The sequence below is a fragment of the Taeniopygia guttata genome, chromosome 4, assembly GCF_048771995.1.
Source record: "Taeniopygia guttata chromosome 4, bTaeGut7.mat, whole genome shotgun sequence".
Lineage (NCBI taxonomy): Eukaryota > Metazoa > Chordata > Aves > Passeriformes > Estrildidae > Taeniopygia > Taeniopygia guttata.
Window position 1 is genome coordinate 17672178 of NC_133028.1, and position 20143 is coordinate 17692320.

Below are 20143 nucleotides of genomic sequence, written 5' to 3' on the forward strand. Positions count from 1 at the left end.
CTGGAACCCATTAACACCAGTCACAAGACTGGCAAAGAAAACATTGGTGGTTGTTTAAAAGTCAGGCCAAGTCATTTTACGCAAGATCTGGTAATTCATTAATCAATCTGGATGCAAACCTTGAATGAATAACCTGCAACAGTGAAAGAGACTGGCAGCACCACAGAACATGAGGGATTTTATAATCTGAACCAATGAAAATTACTCTGGTGATGTTTAAAGCTTCCCTCAACACTCATCATCTCCCTGATACAACCCCTTCCAAATAAATAAGAAATCATTTATCTCCATGCATTCCCCTGCTGCCAGGGGAAAGACAGACTGCATTTCATTGTGTATTTCTTTCTCTCCTCACATTCTCATTGCTTGTAATAAAGCCCTTTTTGGCAGTCTACAATAAAATGTAGTTATCTTTTTAGACTTTCTAAATAAATACATGGCACATAGAATGGCCTTTAGAAGTAACCTGGGATACACCTATATAAAGTAATTAAAAACAAAGTCATCAAATATTGTGAGCATCACTTTTTTTTAATTTATGTAAATAAATTAAATCTGCAGAAGGGCAAGCAATGTGGGTTTTCTAAAGTCTTTTTGAAGGCTAAAAAAAGTGTTTTACCAAGTACAAGATTTAGGATTTTACACAAGTTCACTGTAGTTTAACAGGTTATTGCCTATCTACAGGCTGAATTTTCTCTTACCATCAGATGAATTATTTGTAAAAAATACCAGCAAAGAGAAACACCCACCGTAGATATCTTCCCTTTCCATAATGCTAGGCAGGGATCATAAATAATTTTAAATATGACTGATCTTACATGATATGGTACAGAATATTTCAAGAAGCCTTAAGGGACAACAGCATGAACAAAAAGCCTTCTCACTCATGACACAACAAGTTGTGTTTGTTCACAATTTCACATAGCATTGGCTTTGAGAATGAAAACTTAGCCATTTCGATTTTTCTGAAAGTAGCCAAAATAATTTTTTTGCAAATACAATTTTTTGAAGTCTAGCTCTTCACAAAAAACAAATCATAAAAATGAATGGTGCAGTGAACTATCTAAAAAACCGGTCTTGGGTGACTTGTTAACTATTCACTTGCATGAACTTGTGTCAATAGAGAACGGCCTGAGGGGCAAGAACTCCTTCATTTTATCTTTTCAAGCAACAGGCAAACAAAATTAGGTGAAAACCAGAAGAGATCAAGCTGTGAATAGAAAGAAATCACCTAATTCATACTGTACATAAGTACAAACATTGGTAAGAAGAGCCTCTGTGCTGGGGCAGTACAGGCTTGATTTGGGACATGAGCAGAATGATGCAGTGATGAATTTAGGTGTGTCTGCAAAATCTTGGCATGTTTTAATCCTCGAGTGAAGGCCAGTATCTCATCACACCTAAGCGGATGAGAGCAGGGATTTATACTTAACACTTACATACTATCTAGACTAATTGGACCTTTATCTCACTTGGCTCCTGTTTGCTACCATAACTATTAATAATTTCTAGTTCATGAGACTCCCAGTGCCACTAAGCTTGTGGGTGCTCAGCTCAAGTGAGCTTTCAGGAACATGATTTGCAGAAAGATTGCAAATTCACTTTATGAAATACAAACCTTTCATTAAAAAAAAAAAAAGTGCATCAGAGATACTCGGGAACTTTGAAAAGGGCTTTTGGACACTGTCCCTCACGTAGACAATGCCACATATACTGCATTAATACCTCAAAGGAGAGCGTGTTTCATTCAAGGCTAGATTTGGCAATGTACTGTACAGCTTGTACAAGTAATGCTGCTTGTGTACTTCACATCATTTGCTTGGTATTCTGGTTCCTTCCTTTCCACCCCAAATAGGCTGTATTTCTATTTTTGTATGACAATGCCTCATCTGGAAGCTTAAGTTAGATAAAACATACTACTCCCACAATGACAAGAGAAGAAAACTAAAGTAAAAAAAGGCACAAAAAGACATTAATTTATTTTTTAAAAAGCTATTGAAGCTCAATATGGAAAAATCTAGTGATTACTAAATGAGAAACTGCACAAAACTTCCATTCTCTCAGCTAAAACAAATAGTTCCTCACACAGTATGTGAGATAGTCTCTGGAGGAAGAAGACATCTTCTTCTGATCTTGAGCACCCCCAGTCGTCACATTACTGAGCGGCAGAAGCAAGAAATAGTGCAAAGTATCCAGCTGCACAGTGGAGAATGGGGACAGGGTTAATGTACGGGAGGAGAAAATAACTGTCTTGTTCCCATCTTCCTAGGCCAAGCAACCAAGAAATGTAAATACAACACTCTAAGAAGCTGAAAATAGTCTAATTTTGCACTGCAGTGTTGTAAAATACCATTAGGGCACAATCTGTCCCTACAGGTAAGTATGGGCCAAGCTGTGATGAGACAGCAATGCAGCCCGCAGCTGAAGACCATGAGAATGAGGAGAGAAAACAACAGAATTTGTGTGTTAGGAAAGAAGCCTCATATTTCATTTCCAAACTATTACTTCTGACCTATTACTTGCTGTGTAGATTCATTCCCCCAGCTGCATTGCCCCCGTCTCGCCACACGTCCCTGTTTCTTCGCACCAGGGCAGCTCATCCTCAGACAGACCCAAACTTGACCATGAGATGTTGCCCCTGTTACCATCTCCCAGTGAGGTTAACTACCAGCCTATCTGGTCACCCTGCTGTTTGCAACATGCTTCGGAACAGGAATTGTTTCCTACACAAGGTGTCTAGGGGAATGGCCACTACCTATCTGAGACAACTTTATACTCAGCAGCTGTAGCCATCAGAGCAGACAGGCAGTAACACACGGGACAAGAAATGAAGCCAAGTTCCACTGGTTTCACTGGAATAATTTGTATGCTTAGATTTGGTAAATACATAATTGTATTACTTATCTTGAACTTACACTTTGAAAGTCTGCAGCTTCAACTGATTTTTCCTAAAAGACAAGGCTTCTGCATTTGGTTTTTGATGAATGTGGAAAAAATATGTGTCCTCAGTAATAAAAAAAGCAAAACAAGTCACCATCGCAGTCGTTGCAAATGTGGACCCTGCCCCCCTGCCACCACCAACGTGCCCTACCCTGCCTGAGGCAATACAAGTGCAATTCAAGAACCAGACAGGACTTGGAAACTTTGTAAAACAAAGTGTGGAACATTATACAACTAAAGAAAAAAAGAGGCCCTGAGCATAAAGCTTTGCAGGGCTGATTTGGTTAAAATGAAATTAATTCCAAGTTACTCGGATTTAAGTTACAGAAACTAAACAGAGAAGACCAGTTTCTGCTATCAATTGCACTGGTTTAAATCCAGAGCAATTCATCTGCATCAGGGAGATTACTGTGAGTTTAGAGCAGTATACAAAGGAAGGAGAATTTTATTCAGGACATCACATCCTAGGTAGGCATTTTACTATACCATTACAGTTAATTTTTTCCAGCCTTTAAAATTCTACCATGATAATCCGGGGCTTTCCGGAACCAGCGGGCTAGCTGTACTTCCTGGAGCTGTAGTACTTGGCATGTGAGAAACAGCACCCAGGGCTTTCTTCTGAACAAGGTCTTCCTGCCAGCTAATCAATTTATTGTTCAATTTCCCAGTCAGTGAACGATCTATGGCCTCTCCTATCAAGAGGGAGGGAAGGAGGTTAGAGTTTAGGAGGGGCATGGCTGCCCGAAACCACACGGTTTTATGAATTATGAAGGCTTTACACAACAAAAGAAAGAAGACCCAAGACATAAAAAGACAGTAACCCTCCTTTCATACACCCTAACCCCCAATGCACAGTTGGAAAGAAAACAAATCTCTCCTATTACCCTCTCTCTTTTACTTTTAGACTACCCACCACCAGGAGATCTATATGAAACATCAGAATGCTGAACGACTGACGGCCCTCCCTGCCTTCTCTGCCACATTCACCCTTCCTCTTCCCTGTGCATAAAAAAACTGCGGACCTCTCAATTTGTGCGCAGGTAACTTGCTCAGTAAGGCTCTGAGTGGTAAAAGTCCTTACTAGAAACGTTCCAGCTACTCATCAGCTAGCTGCTGTGTAGCACTCTGCTTCTTGCCGAGGAATTCAAGTGGAAGACAACAAACAAGCTTCAACTTCTGTTTTGCTCTGTAGCTGACAACAGTGCAACTCCTCATCATGACACCACAGGGCAGTGTGTTCTACGTACTCTTTTGCTGCTTTCTCTCAAAAATCACAAGCTCCATTTAAATCCTTTTAAGACTTTCACCCCCACACCCTTCAGATTGCAGGTCCCATTTTGATCATGAGGATTAAAGGAACCAGTCAGAACCCGTAATACATCAGCAGTTTTCTTGTCTCTTAATGGTGGAAAAATAATAAACTGATGTCCACCAGGCTAATAAAAAAAAAAAAAAGCAAACCAGAAAAAAAAGCAAGCAAGGACTTTGCAACATGCACTTGCATCATCTTGCTTTACCTCGAATATATTGGCGGGTTCATTGCTGTACTGATTGGAGATGATCTCTGACTGGTCGCTGTACCACTTGAGTCCCCCCAGAAAGCTGTCCGCATCCAGGTCGTTCACATCTAGTTCAGAGAGGTCAAGTTCTGGGAGATCTGGGCAAAGAGGCTGGTCTTCGCCAACCAGAGCAGCACACTGCAGGATACAGCAACACAGAATACTTTCATTAATTACCAGGAAACTATTAACTAATATCATGTGATAAGAATTAAGCCTCAATTAAGCTATGACACCGGGTCGCTAGGATTGACTTTGTTTTCTGAAAAAAGAAACACATATTATTTGGTCATTGTTAGGTCTAACATAGGTATGTAAAGGGGCAGAGAAAACAGCAGGGCATAAGCTGCCTTCTTCATCACATCTCTGTCCAGGGAAGATGACCTTCCTTCTCCCTATGCCTTTTGATAATGACCATATTCAAAGCTTTAAATCCAACAGCAGAGGCCGAAGCATGGCCTTGTTCTCCTTTCAGAGTGAACCAGTGCAGGTAGAAGTTACAGATGAATACCTCTGGGCAAGGTCTGTCATGCACTTCCTGATACATTCAGGTTAAAGAGGCACAGCCTGTTACAGCCTTCAGCCCTGGAGGCTAGTTCAAGCTGGAGACAGTCACGCTTTCACTTCTACAGAATCTTACTGTAATCCTTATAGCGACTCGTGATGGTGGCTATCATATGGGCATAAAAAAAGTATGGGCTAGTGACATTGCTGTGCTCTTTTCCTGATGCACAAACCACAGCCACCCAGGTTTGCATAAGGGTCCTGGCAACCAAAGTGTGGCCTGAAATATCCCTATATTCTCCTCTCAGTGATGGACATAGTTAGTTCATGCAGCCTTTCACCTGCTTGGTGTGAACACATCTATTATCCGAGCCGGTTTCCTAAATATCCCGAGAGAGAAGCTGTACTCAGAGAACTAAATGGGTTTTCCTCTTCTAGCAGCCTCTAATTCAGTAATCCTAAAAGAAGGTCTGTGAAACATTTTGGTTGAGGCAGTAAACAAAGTTTAGTCTGCAGGAATCCTCTTCAGAAGTGCAAAATGTTTTTGTCTGCACAACTTAGGAAGAGAGGGAGGATAAATAAAAACAAACCTGGAAAGTGTCCTTTTATATGCCAGTATGAAGCTAGATAGGGTATTGACTGACCTACTAAGGAAGAAAAAATTAATAATGCACACCCACTTCAACACAGCGAATGAAATGTTAGAGTATCCACCAAAACCATTTCCTAATTATAGAAAACATGTAGTAACAGTTTGGCAAATAGCTGAGTCCCATATGTCAATGCTGCTCAATTAAGCAATTCCTACTGCACTGTACCGTGTATCCCTGTAACTCATCTCCAAACATCTACATCGATATGCCACATTGCAAAGCACACGTGGAGCTGCAGAGGCACTAGGCGCTGAATGGTTAAAAGTCATCTAAAGTCAACCGAGTCTAAGGGCATCTACTGCATTTCTAGCACTGCGTTAAGGACGGCCAACAGCAGCGCCTCCGAAACTGCTGTCAGTTGACTGCGTGGCTTGAATGATTTCCCAACTTCTGTTTGGAGTGAAGTGAATGGAGAAAACGCCACTTTCTGAAGGCAGATGTCTGTAGGGCACTAACAGTGTCCATAGGTGTGAATTGCTCAATACTGGTTATGTCCCTCTTGCAAGGACCGCCTTTAACAACAGTGTAAGCGAGAGCTGCTGAAGGTGCTTTTCATTGATGTTTTTGTCCCTGGAACCTCGGTGTGTCTGCAGTGCATGGGCTGGATGCAGCAGTGCAGCCATGAGCAAAGATTTTGTCTGCTGGCACAAAGACTTGGTGCAGCTGGTGTGAGCTATAATTTACCTGACAACTTCTACGTCTACCAGGACACTACAAGATAATCATAGAGTAGGCCAAGAGGCAAGGAAGCTGAGAGGCTGCAAAACGAGACTCCCAAATAGCAGTTGTTTTTCTTCCTATTATTTAAGGGGCCGTAGAACTCTAAGAAGTAAAAATCCCACTTAAGTAATGTTAACTTTTTTTTTTTAATCCGAATTTTTTTACCATTATTTTGAGTGTAAGACCAAAAAAAAAAAAAAAAAAAAAATTAGAGCGTTTCCTCTTCTTTACTGCAAGACACAACCTTCTGGCAGCAATCTTATAATACAGAGATGACCTTTTTTGATGCTTGGCCGAAATCTCTGATCTCATTAAAGGATAATCTAGTTTTTGACTGAAAAGGTAGATTCTCCGCATCATTCTCAGGTTTGTGTTCTGGAGGTCAGTAGCTTATAACTGATGCCATAGACTTCTAAAGTATCCTGCTGATCTGTTACTGCTTTCATTTATAAAAATAGCTTCAACCCTGTGAACCACCTACACCTAAACATGTTTACTTTTGGTAATCTGCATTTTTAAGTTCCTACAGTGGGCTTTTGAGGCAACACAAACAATGGTATTAAAAAAAAAATCCTGCTTATCACAGCCTTTATTTACCTATAGTGACTAAAATGTCACCTAAAAATGTAACTGCTGAAATAAAGTATATATGCCCTGCCAATGTTGATATGATAATAAAATCAATGTTTCTGAATACGACATTATGCTCCTGAGCACACAGAGCACATTAATCTGAGACACATTAGCAGCAAGTGTTCCTGTTATTAATTTATATTTGGCCTTTGGATGATGCCAGATTTAACACTCCAAGTCCTAAAACTGTCCTCATCTGACACGCTGATATTTGCTGTTTGCCTATACATCTGTAACAGGTGCACCTGAATTGCTAGCACACGTTTTACTGTCTTCCCACTGTTACTTGATATGATAGTTATTCCATAACTATAGCCCTAATTTTACAGTAACATTTAGGAGGATAAAGCAGTCACTAAACACAAAAGGCTAATTACTGTGCGTTACTTCACTCCAACAGACCTTTTTTCTCTTAGTTCAGACGCAAACAGTAAATTAGCTTAACTGCACTGATGGTAATGAATCATTATAATTAAGTATAATTCTCCATTAACCTTTTGGCTGTTTTTGTGCCTTTGAAGGTAAATTAAAAAAAAAAAAAAAAGAAGAAGAAGACTGGACTTATGCCATATTAATTATATTAATGAAAAGATAATCTTTGTTTTATTTTTAACAAGTTTTTCAAAGTGCCAAGGGGATGAATTCAGGAAAGAGAGACTTGACAAAATGTGTGTCATGTGGATTCTCTCTATCAATCTTCACAACCTTACTGTACATCACCTTCATTAAGCTGTGAAGCACTGGGGATGCTGATCAGCTACAGTGATGCAGGCCTTTATTAAACAACACGCCGTCCTGTCATTATGTGAGCGAGAATATAATACATTTAACATTGACAGCAAATATTAATGATTCAAAGAATGAAAGCTGCCTCCAGTGCTTGCTGCTTGCGTTATTTTAGCTCAGTAAAGGTGATCCCCTGAGCCAAAGCAGCACGCAGATGCTAGTGTTGCTACAGGAAGTGCAATGCAGGAGCACACTGGCAAAATCCAACCCACAGTTAATCCATCCACCACACAATTAATATTAAGATCAAACTCTTTTTTTGGTTCTTTTTTCTTCTCTCTGCACTATGAAAAAGTCATTGACATACATTATCTATTCTGTTACTAGCTTGAAATTACTGCAGGAACTCTAGTGATTAAAATAAATCTTCACTATTTCCATATAACCTGGTTCCTCAATCAGTTCCTAGCAGCATTAAGAATAATACACGATAGAAAAATGAAGCTGTGGCAGCTGAGACCCATGCTACAAGCCAGACAACAACCCACAGGATACTCCAGCTACTCAGAAACAATTAGGACTTTGGAGCCAGAAAGTCATCCACTTACTGCCTTGACTCATAATAGCTACAGGACATATGAATTATCCATATCTATTCCACTTTACCAAGAAATCAAAACAAGATAAGACCAATTACAATATGCAAACAGAAATCTGTGGATACAATGGCAAGCTGCAAATATTTAAAACATGACAAAATGACTTGAGAATGCACACACATGCTCTGCCAGATAGGAAAAATTTACTGGAGAACATGGAAATGGTTCACTTTAGATGGGTAGCTCTCTACAGCATGAACATCTTATTTAAAAAGCATTGCCTGTAACCTGTTTTTCCCTCCCCCATTGCCCAAGGGAAGCATTTTAAGCACTTATTCCAAGCCTGAATCCAGAGGATTAGTTCCTTTGAGCAGGTCTGTATTCGGGATTCCTCTTCATGGGGTCCAAAGAAAGTTTGCCTCGCTTCGCAAGTTGCCCAAACTTTCAGGTAATGCTCCATTTTGCTGAATGCAAATATGCAGAAATCCTCAAACCTCACATTATACTCCGGAGATTACCACGGGACTGCTTGCCTTTTTAATTTTTTCCTTTATGAATTGTAGCCAGCAGAAGCTGTGGATTTGATGTATTGCCGTCTATTTTTACACAAGCAGCAGCAGCAGCAGTTCACACAGTCCTGCATAAACTCTATTCTCATGGTTCATCCTGTTGTCTCTGCTGTACAGTGGGATTTAACCATTTCTTGGACTACTCAGATTGACTCCAAACCCTGCTCTACCAAGCATTAGCTACAGCGTCAGTATTCCAATACCACGAGTAGCAAGGAAACGTCTCCTTCCAGAAATCTCTTTTAAAAGCATCTAAAGCCAAACAACAGGGTATTCATTCCTGTGTGCATGTTTGTATTCTGCAACTGATAAACAAGGAAAAAGCCTTTGACAGAGCATAGTGAAACAAGGAATTAAAATATGAAGCCATGAGTTAATTATAACTTTTTTTTTTTTTTTAAGAAATATTAGTCTTATTCTAAATAAACATGGCATTTTTCCAACCAGGCCACTGACTGCCACTGGAAACGCCACTTCAGACACCGATTCATATCAATATCTTAGAGCATAAATATTGCATATGACGGGAGAGCGAGCCAGAGGCACATGAAAATAGTTTCCAACTGCAGGAGATACTATACTGATGACAGGAGCTCAGCTTTGATTTGCTCAAGGCATCGCAGAGTAACCTTAAAATAGCAAACTTACTGGAGTAAAGATAAGATAGGGACTTGTTTGCAAAGTGCGCTGCCTCGGCCGTCCTGCCGGTGCCTGCCGAGCCGCGGCCCCGCCGCCGCCGGCCCCCCACGGCCCCCACGCCGCGCACCGCTCACCTCGAGATCACTCCATACAGAGTCCTGGTTGCACATGTCCCACGCCATCCAGCTGCGGAGCGACGGCAGCAAAGCTGGCAAACTACAGTCCAGAGGCAGGCAGGCGGGCAGCAGACACTCATGCAGGCAACGAGACCCTCTCTGAGAGTGAACCGAAGGCACCTGTCTTACTACTGTTCCCCGTCACATGACAAAGCTATTAAAAAGTAGGCTGGGCTGTCACTCATCCAGCCTTCTGGAGCCGCTGCTCCAGCCCGTGACGTCAGCCAGGGGCAGACCCAGCCTGAAGTGAAGTAAATCTTTGCAAAACCCGCTCAGACCCCGGCGGCCGCGGCAGCACGCTGCGATTCAAAGCACATTTCCACGCCACACCCCCGGAACGCTGCTCCTGCCCTAGCACAGCTCCGAGCCCTCCCCATCCTTTTTAATTTCTTAGCTTGCTTTCTTTGTCTTCCCCCCACACCCCAGCACACAATAAGCTGTGCTTATAAGAAAGAAAAAGTGAAGTGACTCCCAGCCGAGCCGCAGCCTGCGTGCTCCGAGTAGCCCGAGCACTTTTCCCAGGCCCGCGCCGCTCCCCCGCCTCCCTTTGGAGAGGCTATCCCAGACTTCGGCAAAAGTTACGCCGCCTCCCAACATTTCCTTTTTGCACTCGGGGATTTTGCACCTCCCCGAGTATTTTGGTTAGGTTATGGTTTCTCATAGACAATTGCAACTCAAGTTAGTTTTTCCGCGGTAAATATATCGGCATCCCGCCCCCCCACCCCAGCATTTCTCTGACATGGACTCAGCATCTATAAAAAATGTTCCTACCGTTATCTCACCTGCTCCGAGGGGGAAGCCTGATCCCGTTCCCAGATGGATTACAGCGCTCCGAGCTGCTCTTTAATCACTCCCCCGCCTCGGTGCATTCCCCAGGAAACCACGGCAGTGACATGGAGCTGCCTCCGTCCTGCCCACCGCCGCCGTGCCCCCCGCCCGCCTCTGTAAGCGCCTCGGGGCGCACTGCTCTGCCCTCCGACCTGAACCCAGCGCTTGTTCACGGAAAATAAATTAATTAAAGAGCTCCGTGTGAAAATCCAGACACACTGTTAACACCTGTCTCCCCGTCAAAGCCTTTCCCAGACAATAGCGGCTGCTGCAGGTGCAACTGGTTTAAGATGCCCCTTAGCACTGCGTACAGAACAAATTCCATGAACAAGCTGAACTGCAAATTGTTGTCCAGAACAGGGAAAGAAAACCCCCAGAAAAGGTCTTGTTTAACTATCCCCACCTGCCTGCTTATTGTCTTAAGCTGCATTTTTTTTTTTTAATTATCTGGGTGCAAAAATTCTCGTGAAATGTAAATGCTGGCTCCCTTGTGCTGGGCTACCAGTCAAAGTTACAAAACTACAGCTTATCATCCTCCATGCCATGAAATATTCATTTTCATTGTTATTTGCAAACTTGAGTATTCTAAAGACTAAATGAATTCAATTATTATACAAGGCTATGGCAATTTTGCTGAGAGGAAAAAAAAATAAAGAAGAAGTACAATTCTTGAAATAGCCTTTTCCATACAGACACTGGAACCTTCAGAAATGGTAGGAGGTCTCAGATATATTCTTAGCTTATTTGTGTTTCCTTGTAATTCATTATTGCCAGTCCTGATAAAATGTACATTTTTCTGAGCTTGTGCTTAAGTTGCAAATCACATCACACTGTCATATTTTCACCAAGCACTGATGACAAAAATGGCATTGTTTTTACTTTACTTAATTAAATAAAAATAAAACACAGCAAAATACCAAATAACTACAGAAAGCCTTTCCTACAAAGAATTAAATTAACAGTATTGCTTTGCTCTCAAAAAAAAAAAAAACCCAAACAAACTAACCAAAAAAAAAAAAAAACCCACTACCACCAAAAACAACCCCAAACTAATTTCCTTCCCAATTATATGCTGATTTAATGATAAAACTGCAGTAAATTATTAAGATCTGTGGCAAAGGTGAGTACCCCTACCCCTTGCACAGTCAACTGTGAAATAATACTGGGCACCTGCCTACCTGGAGTACAGTTGGTTCTTATTAATTATTATCTTTGGATCCATGGTTGGTGGAATATTCTCCTTCAATACCTACTTGTAATTGTGTTCATTGACTGTGCCGAATCCATCATCTGGGTTTGGTTTTTTTGTTTTTTTTTTTTTTGAAGTTTCATTCACACCTTTTATAGAAATGTATTTACACTGGAACATTTCATATTGCTGTTTTGGATATTGTGACCTGCTCATGTTGTTTCTATTTTCTACATTTCCACTTGAATGCTTTCCCTTCAAATTAGCAAGTTAACTGATAAATATAAACTGTGACCTTAGTGGTGCTCTCACCATACAAGCTTTAGAGACTGAAGAACTCTTCTAGTGCACTACAAACAGAGCAAGCAAAAGTAATAATTACAGAGCCCCAGAGCTTTTCCATGGCCATGTCCACATTACAGCTTGAACTTTTCTGGCCATTCCAGTGTTACCTGGAAGAGACGCAAAGCCAAACTCCATCTAAAAAAGACTGAGATTTCAAGAAGAGTTCCACATTGCTTGGGATGAATTTTAACTGAAGTGTCTAACCCCAGCCATAGTATAAATTTACCAGCTAGGATCTTTTTTCCCATGTTTTACTGTGGGTTTTGAGTACAGTACCCCAAGGAGGAGAAAAACAAGGGAGACAGCTGCAGTGGTGGTGTCGTTTGGAAACCACGCAGCCTCCGCATATGCAAACGAAGCCTGTGAAACCCAGCCAGCACCTAAGCTGCTTCCTCAAAGGAAACTTTGTCTTTTGAACATTCCGTAGAACCTTTAGCAATGCTCTTCCCTCTGTTTTGACAACACTAAAGAATTGCACAAACATCTTTTGTGGGGCAGTATCTGAGCACATACACACATGATATTTGGTTCCATAACAAACACATACAAAGAAAACTCTCCTACAGCTGACAAAGCCTGCAGGTCCATTTGACACAATCTGCCCTGTTAAAATTTCCTTTATCAGACCACCTCTTCAAACACTGAATTTCCCCTATTTTCAGGTTAGTTTGTACCAGGTCTCAGTAATTTCCAAATTTTGCATTTTCTTCTTTAAGGGCCATGATTCAAGAAAGTTCTGGTAAGCCTTCCAACAACATTTGGGCACTAATTCCCAAATCCTGATACATTTCTAACAGGACTGGAAGGTACAACTGCCTGCAACAACAGGAAATACAATCAAAGACCAAAACCTTCAAGCCCACTGTCTTTGCTTTTTCCTGGATTCAGCAATCATTTTATCCTCCTCTTTCACCCACATTTTTTAGCTATGGGTAAGGTTTTTATTCCCTGTAATTTAGGTTTCTCAAAGAAGCTACTGATTTTGGAGACCTTGTGACCAAAAATTAGTCCCTTGATTAGGGACTGAGGAAGAAATTCTTTCCTTGCCCCCAAGACTGTGGTACTCGCTGATTTTCGGGTAAGTTTGCTACTTTCCTAGGGGAGTAAGGACAAGCAAACTTGTACATAAAAATAGTGCTGGAGTTTCAGACAGATGAGGTTTGCAAATCAGTTCTCACATCAACTCAACTCTTTCTGCTCAACTCTCCAAGAGTTACAGCAAAAGATCAGCCAATGCTGTATATAAAACTGCACTCCAAAGGTGTGTTAGTGTGAATGGTGTTCTATATAAAGTATATGTACCCTATTAATTTTTTATTAAAAATCTTCCTTCTGTGCATTTTTACTCTTATTTTTTGCGCAGTCCTGTATTTGTTCTCCAGTCCACTGTCTCTGTTCCACTTCTATTCTATTTATTTTCTCTTTTTTCCCCCCTTTCTCATCTTCTTTTCCTTATTTATCCAGTTCATCCTACCCAGAATACACCCTCAATAGCGTAAGCCAGTGAATCAAACTCCTTGAACTCCTGGGTTCACTGGTGCAGTAATTCTACATTGGAATAAAGCCATCTGCTCTCTCTAGTTTTGTTAGGGCAGTTACGATCTGAGATTTTTTTAACAGAGAAACCCAGGATAGTTCTCTGCACTAGCTCTCTGAAGAACTCAAGGGCCAAGTTAATTCCTGGCCCAGCTCTGGGTCACAGGCTGCTGTCTGAGGAGCTCTATATTCGAGAGTCCAAAATAACTTTCTCCGAACAGCGAAGCATTACTGACATTACTGACACCAGGCTGAATTTTGCCACATCTGCCTTCACAGACTGAGGGCTCAAATAAAGAGCACTGAATGCCAGGGGAAATCACTTGCTTGTTCATGTGCAACTAGACCTGACTATGACTATTTACTATCAGTGCAGATTACCTGATTATCAGCGTTAACCAGGTTTGCAGACATGCGACTCTTTGTAACTGTGAGCTTGTAGTAAAACCTTCCAGCAATGTTCAAGTGAAGCAGGAGAATCACAGGTACCCACTACAAGAAATCTTATAATTTTTCCTATACCTCCCTGAACATCCCCTCTTTATAAGCATGTTTCACTTCCTCGTTATTATAAACAAGAAAAACTAACCCACTCCAGCTGATTACATAAAAAATATATTTGTCACTTGTTTCCCTCCAACATTTGGAGTATTCTCCAGAACCCTCATTTGCTATAATTTGCAGAAAAATACAGCTTGTCAGGCTTGCTAAAGGGAATATGAACAATGTCTTTCACTTGGGTGTTACTGTTTTTAGGAGGGCTGATCTATAAAAGAGTATCTACATTTAAATTTATGACCTCTATATGTTTGAGAAACAGAGCCATGTAAACACATCCGTTTCCTGGGGAGGCTGTGCTGCTGTCTGAGCACAGACACCCAGGCAAGCCAAGGAGACAGATTCCAGTTTTGCACTGTGTTGCAGGTTGGCAGAGCAGGCGGGACCACATCAAAATCGCAGACCGTTGCAGATCTTCATCATCTCTCCTTTACTCACCTCACTGCTGATATTTCCTTGGAACAAAAGAAGTCATAAAGTTCTTATTCCCTTATCCTTCCCACATTCAAGTCCCTGGGAAGAGACCAAAATTTGCTCATACCTGATATTATCAGAGCCAAGGAGCTGGTTTCGGACATTCCTGTTCAGGGGTCTGGAACATCTGCCCCACTCAGAAGTTGTGCCCTTCTCCCACTCCAGCCTCGTTGGGATGTGCATGCCCTTCTGACAACAGGCAATTGTCTTCTTCAGGTTCAGCCACACAGGGCAGAACACGGAACACCCCTTGTATTTGGAACACTCTGCAGAGCTCTGGAACACCCCACCCAGACCTTTCTCATTATCCATATCACCATCCACCTTGCACCCTTTGCCCTGAACACCTAGAGAATTACCCTGGAGCTCTTCTTCCCTGACTTGTTCATAGAATGCCAATCTAGTTTTTACAGACTTTTTCTGAGAGGGATCTGAAGAGGATGATTCTATAAACAACCACCATGGATTTGTTATCTTAGGGTACAGAAAAGATTCTGTACAACCATAAGGAAGTTCATGGGAGCTATCAGCCTTCAAAGCTACCAGCCTTCACTGAAGTAGCCACCCAGCTGTCACATTGCATTTTGGGTTTGCTTTGCCATCTGGCCATTCAGCCACCCAGACAGGGCCTCCCAGCCTGAAGGGGAGCTGTGATGCCCTGGCTGCCACAGCAATGCAGGAGAGGTTAGTGTGCTCTGCCACGCTGAGGCTCGCAGCAGCTAGAGGAAGGAAAAAAATATCTCATTTCCATAGCATAGACTATCTCCTCTCTGAAATGGCTGGTAAGGCAACTGCAGTGGAGCATACAAAAGGCTGCAGCACAGCACTGGAGAGAACAGTAACCTTTAAATACTCTAAAATCAAATCTTGTTTTACACAAAACCGCTATGGTAAAGTCGATGTGAATGAAGCACCTTTGAGTGAGGGAACAGAGGGAAAGGCAGTGGACAGTTTTAGTGCCTCCTAGCAATTCTTTTTAATAAACTAGAGATGACAGACAGCCTTACCAACACATCTCTCATCTTCAAATATGACTTTTTTCAGACAGAGCTCAGTGGAACTGAGTCAGCCTTTTTTCTTGGGCCTAGCTCTTGGCATTTTTCATATTAAAACAAAGTATAATGCAGAAATAATTTAGGACTGTAATAATCTGATGGGATTTCAGTAACACAGGCCACAGATTTGCTCTGCAGCAATTTTAGGCAAACAAAATAAGATATCACACAAAACACCTCATGTGGGTTTTTTTTTTAAATACCCTTACAGATCAGGTTACCCTTTATAGGGTTATGCCTGCCTGTGGAAGAGTGCAAGCTTTTGCGGAAACTACTGTCAGTGGAGAACATAGCTCCACTCATGCAGCAGCCAGCACTCCCTACTTGGCTTCTGAAGCTCCCAGGCTGCAGCAAAGGTCCCCTTCCCCAGCTCCCCACAGCCCGTTTTCCTGAGTCAGCCAAGGACAAGCCAAGCAGACATGGCTTCACCTCATTGCAACACCCAACAGTCTCATGCAGACAAGGCTTCTGAAGGATCAGCTTTGCCTGACCTCTTAACTAGTAGTTCCTGCCAGCCAAAATTGAGCCCTGGAGTTATTTTTAGCCAGAACGCTTCATGAATTGCAGTTAACTTGCGATATGCAAACTAGTGACTAGTGCTAGAGGAATCCCTATGGGTTTCATGGTTCCACTCCCTGCTCAAAAGTCCAATTATTCATTTTTCTCAGAGCTGCAATATTAATCTAAAAAAGTTGCACAAATGGCAAAAGATGTCATCCTCCTTCCATCCCCAGTTCAAATAACTGAAATAAAGAAGATAAGCATTTAGCCCAGGGCTTATTAACAATACAAAGTGCAGTTGTAAACCTTTAGAGGCTGAGCCTCCTCCAGCGATGCTTTTGACGAGAAATTTGTCAGTACTTTCACCTCTGACTCAGGGCCAAACATGCTAGTGCAGAGATGAAATTGGAGAACTAGCCACAGAAAGGCATGGGCGAGTTACTATTTTATTTTAATTTAATTTTATTTTATTCTATACAGATCAGTTGCCTCAATACCTGAATGAGAAAATGCAGTAAAGTAAAAGGGGGGGTTAAGAGTAGCTGGAAGGGGTGCCTGCTCTAAATCCTTTGGAAGGGAATGGAAACCTTTAAATGGATTTAGGCAGGCTTTGAATTAGACCTTATCACAGAAGGTGGGACCAAGACAGTTCAAAGCAGAAAGTCCTCCACCCTTTTATTTTTTTTTTTTTTTTTTTTTTTGGATTTTCATACTATTCAAGCTTCCCTAGCTTTCCCCTGTGAATACAACATGAATAAAGCACATAGACTGCAACAGCTATCACCATGTTAGACATCTTCATTCCCAAGAAATTTAGTATTTGCTGAACATCTTTGCCCTGGGACACTGTTATATATTATTTTGTAAGTGGGTACCAGGAAGATTCATGGTTCCTCCCCCCCCCAAAAAATAACTGTACTTTCATTACTTCATGCCTATCAACAAATAAGGCAAGTTTGCTGCTTCTATGTTTATCCCAAATGGATCTCTACCATTGTAAAATTCCCCAACAATCTGGCTCAATTCAATACTATTTGTTGTTTCTGCTCTTTTGAACTCTGCATGTGGAAGTGCAAGTCAGGGCAATGCATTTAACCAAAACCATTGAAAGGACTGTGTAGGATTCACACTGAAACAGACACTGCATCAGAGTGCACCTTTCCCTCTTGCCCACTGCAGCCTCCCCCTACTCTCTGAGGAACAAAGAACCAAGTAAAAAAAGGAAATTGTCAGAATGGAAGATTATTTTAATTTCTGTTACAAGTTGTTATGTAAAAAAAAACTCTGAAAAAACAGCAAACCAACACCAAAGAACACTTCATCACAATATTATTACCAATTTATTAAACCAAGATTGCACAGACTGGAGAAATGAGTTTGACACATCCCAGGGGGTTTTCTGCAGGTAGACCTCCAGCTGTTTCATTCTCACATGCATTCTGGTTTACAGGGACATGGAAAAATATTTGCACTTCAGTTCAATGCAACACAATTTTAGATTGTTTGCAGGTTTCTTTAAGGAAGGGTAGAAGCATGCACAGTGAGCTGGAGATGTACACTTTGGGAGATCAGGCTACCAACTTCCAGGGAGAGTGGGGGAAACACATGGTGGTTGTTAATTTATATCCTGGACAATGCTGTAAATCGAAGCATCGCTGACAATTCCTGCCCAGTAAACATGCTCAATTTCATCTCCCGTAAAAAGGCGAGCAGGCACTAAATAGCAACACATTTTGATTTTCATTTAGCCACTTTAATGATAGGTGATGTTAGTGGAAAAGATCATTTATCTTCAGATTTATTTTATATAAGATAAAAAGCCTTGCCAATTTTTTTAAAATTCATTTACACAAGTGAATAAATCTTCCCAAACAATAAGTAGGAAAGTCATATTTCTTTAACTTTGCTAAAATCTGAAAATGCTGATCTTGGAGTGACATAGACAGCACTGGCATTTTAATCAAGAACATAAAGACTCCTCATCTAAATACGAAGCACAGCTATACTTCAGAAAAAAATCTCTGATTCAGAGGACAGCCTTTTTAAATGCATTTTGTCAAAAATCTCTGATAAATCAGAAGAGTGCAATTTTTATGTCCCCTTCATTTTTAGATCAGTTCCAATGTGAAGGCTACCTAAAAATAGACAGAACCTAACCTTTCAAATATCTATACTGCTGCATACCATGAAGGCAAGCTTTCAGTGGCTCTCATGGCTTTCAGGAACCTTGTGCTGTGCCTGTCTTCTCCTCTAGCACATTATCCCACGTTGCCTGCTGCACACAGGCATGAGACAAGCTGCAAGTTGCAATGTGCAGTGCACTGCAATATGTGGAATATTCCATTTGAGACACACAAGCAGAAAGATCATGAAAACAAGCCTTCCCGTTTGGCTATTGGATTTTTGCCACAAAAAGGACACTAACAACACTGAACCTAGGAAGTGGGGATGTGAAAATGAAGCTGTGCCGGCTGCCCCAGCAGCTTTGTTCAGAAAGCACAGGCTGTCTGGTTTGCAGCACACCACTCTTCAAAATATGAAGGGGAACAATAAGCTCTTTTATTGTTTTCTACAGTGCTTGCAGACACAGTTCTACCCATCTAAAGAAGAGATTTTGCAACAGTGCACTGAACTGAGTGTCTGGTGTAGAATTACAAGACAACAGAATGCTCGGTAACTATTTCTTTGCATTACACTTTCAAAACTGTGACTCTGCTTGGCCTTAACGGCATAGGTCAAATTCATCCCAAGCACAATCCCAGCAATTTCAGGTCAGTGGTACCTGAAAAATCAATAGCATTTAAGTTGATTAAGTTATAACAAGGGGGATTTTGGCCCAGGCTGTACAAATACTTACTTTTATTGTTTATATTCTTCACTTTGTATTATGCTGTATTTCATCGTTCTCTAATGCTAAACACTTTATTTAGCACGTCCTAAAGCCACACTAGTAGCTGGAACAGGAGAAATCTGTACTAAAATCCAGTTGTGGGGCTGTCCTGGAGGCTTTGAGTGACTATGACTTTTGCTTACATGAAATAGAAAATCACCCTTGTACCAGTTGTTAGCTAGCTACTCCTAGCAGGAACGAGCTCGTAAGGACTTGCTTTTCTTTGTTTACTGTCATGCTCGGCTCTGACAGAGTCGGAAGTTTGTCAAGGCATTCTACTCTGTCAAAAAATGAATAAAATAACTTACACTGATAAAATAATGAAATAAAGCAGCATCAGACTAAATGAATTCCTTCAAAGAATTTTGGATGGAAAATGTCTTACCTGCTGACAGGAAGGCAAGAATAGCAAACAAAGGCATAGGAATAAAAGCTATTCAATAAAATATCGATTTCATTATCACCACCTATTCAACTTAATTTTCTTGGCATCCATATCCCTAATGCAGGTTTGTGATAGATCGTACAATCACTTTTTAATTAAGCCCTACTGTGCCTTGTATTAAGAACAAGACAGTATACATTATGGCACAATATATCTACCAAAATATTTAATGCTTATCCTTTTCATTTTGGTATTTAAAAGTTGTTCTCTTAGGAGGTGGTATCAGTATTTAACAACATTCTTGACAGTAAGTATAAAAACAAAAAGCTTCATACTTTATCTAGCCATGTCAAAACTGAAAGTCCTTAAAATAATTGCTTTCTGAATATATAGTATTTCTATTGCCTTATTTAATTATTACTCAGCTTTCAACATCTTAAGATGAAAAACTTACTCCCTCTCCTACATTCTGATGAGATGGGAAGTGGCACAAGGATAGAAAACTCACATTTGACCAGTTGAATGGTACATGAAACAGATGTTATCATGTTACATGAGATATTTAATGAGAAGCTGTAGAAGACTGGCAGCTTCCTGGGTTGGTAGTATGTTTTGTTTCAGGTCTCTTTAGGTCCCTGCTGCTTGTGATGGGGCAGATACTCTA

General features: G+C 41.1%; 1 protein-coding gene across 4 annotated transcripts in view; it reads right to left on the reverse strand.

Annotated features, from left to right (window-relative positions):
* PPARGC1A (PPARG coactivator 1 alpha) overlaps positions 1-20143 on the reverse strand; it is a 364171-nt gene that overhangs the window by 57677 nt on the left and 286351 nt on the right. For 2 of the 4 annotated variants that reach the window (XM_030270851.4, XM_072928036.1), the window contains exon 2: positions 4458-4637. In XM_030270851.4, coding sequence (XP_030126711.4) covers positions 4458-4637 — 180 coding nt within the window. Of the gene's footprint in view, positions 1-4457; positions 4638-9676; positions 10432-10500; positions 10720-20143 lie in introns of those variants that run through there. The other 2 variants (XM_072928037.1, XM_030270852.4) reach the window with 2 other exon arrangements.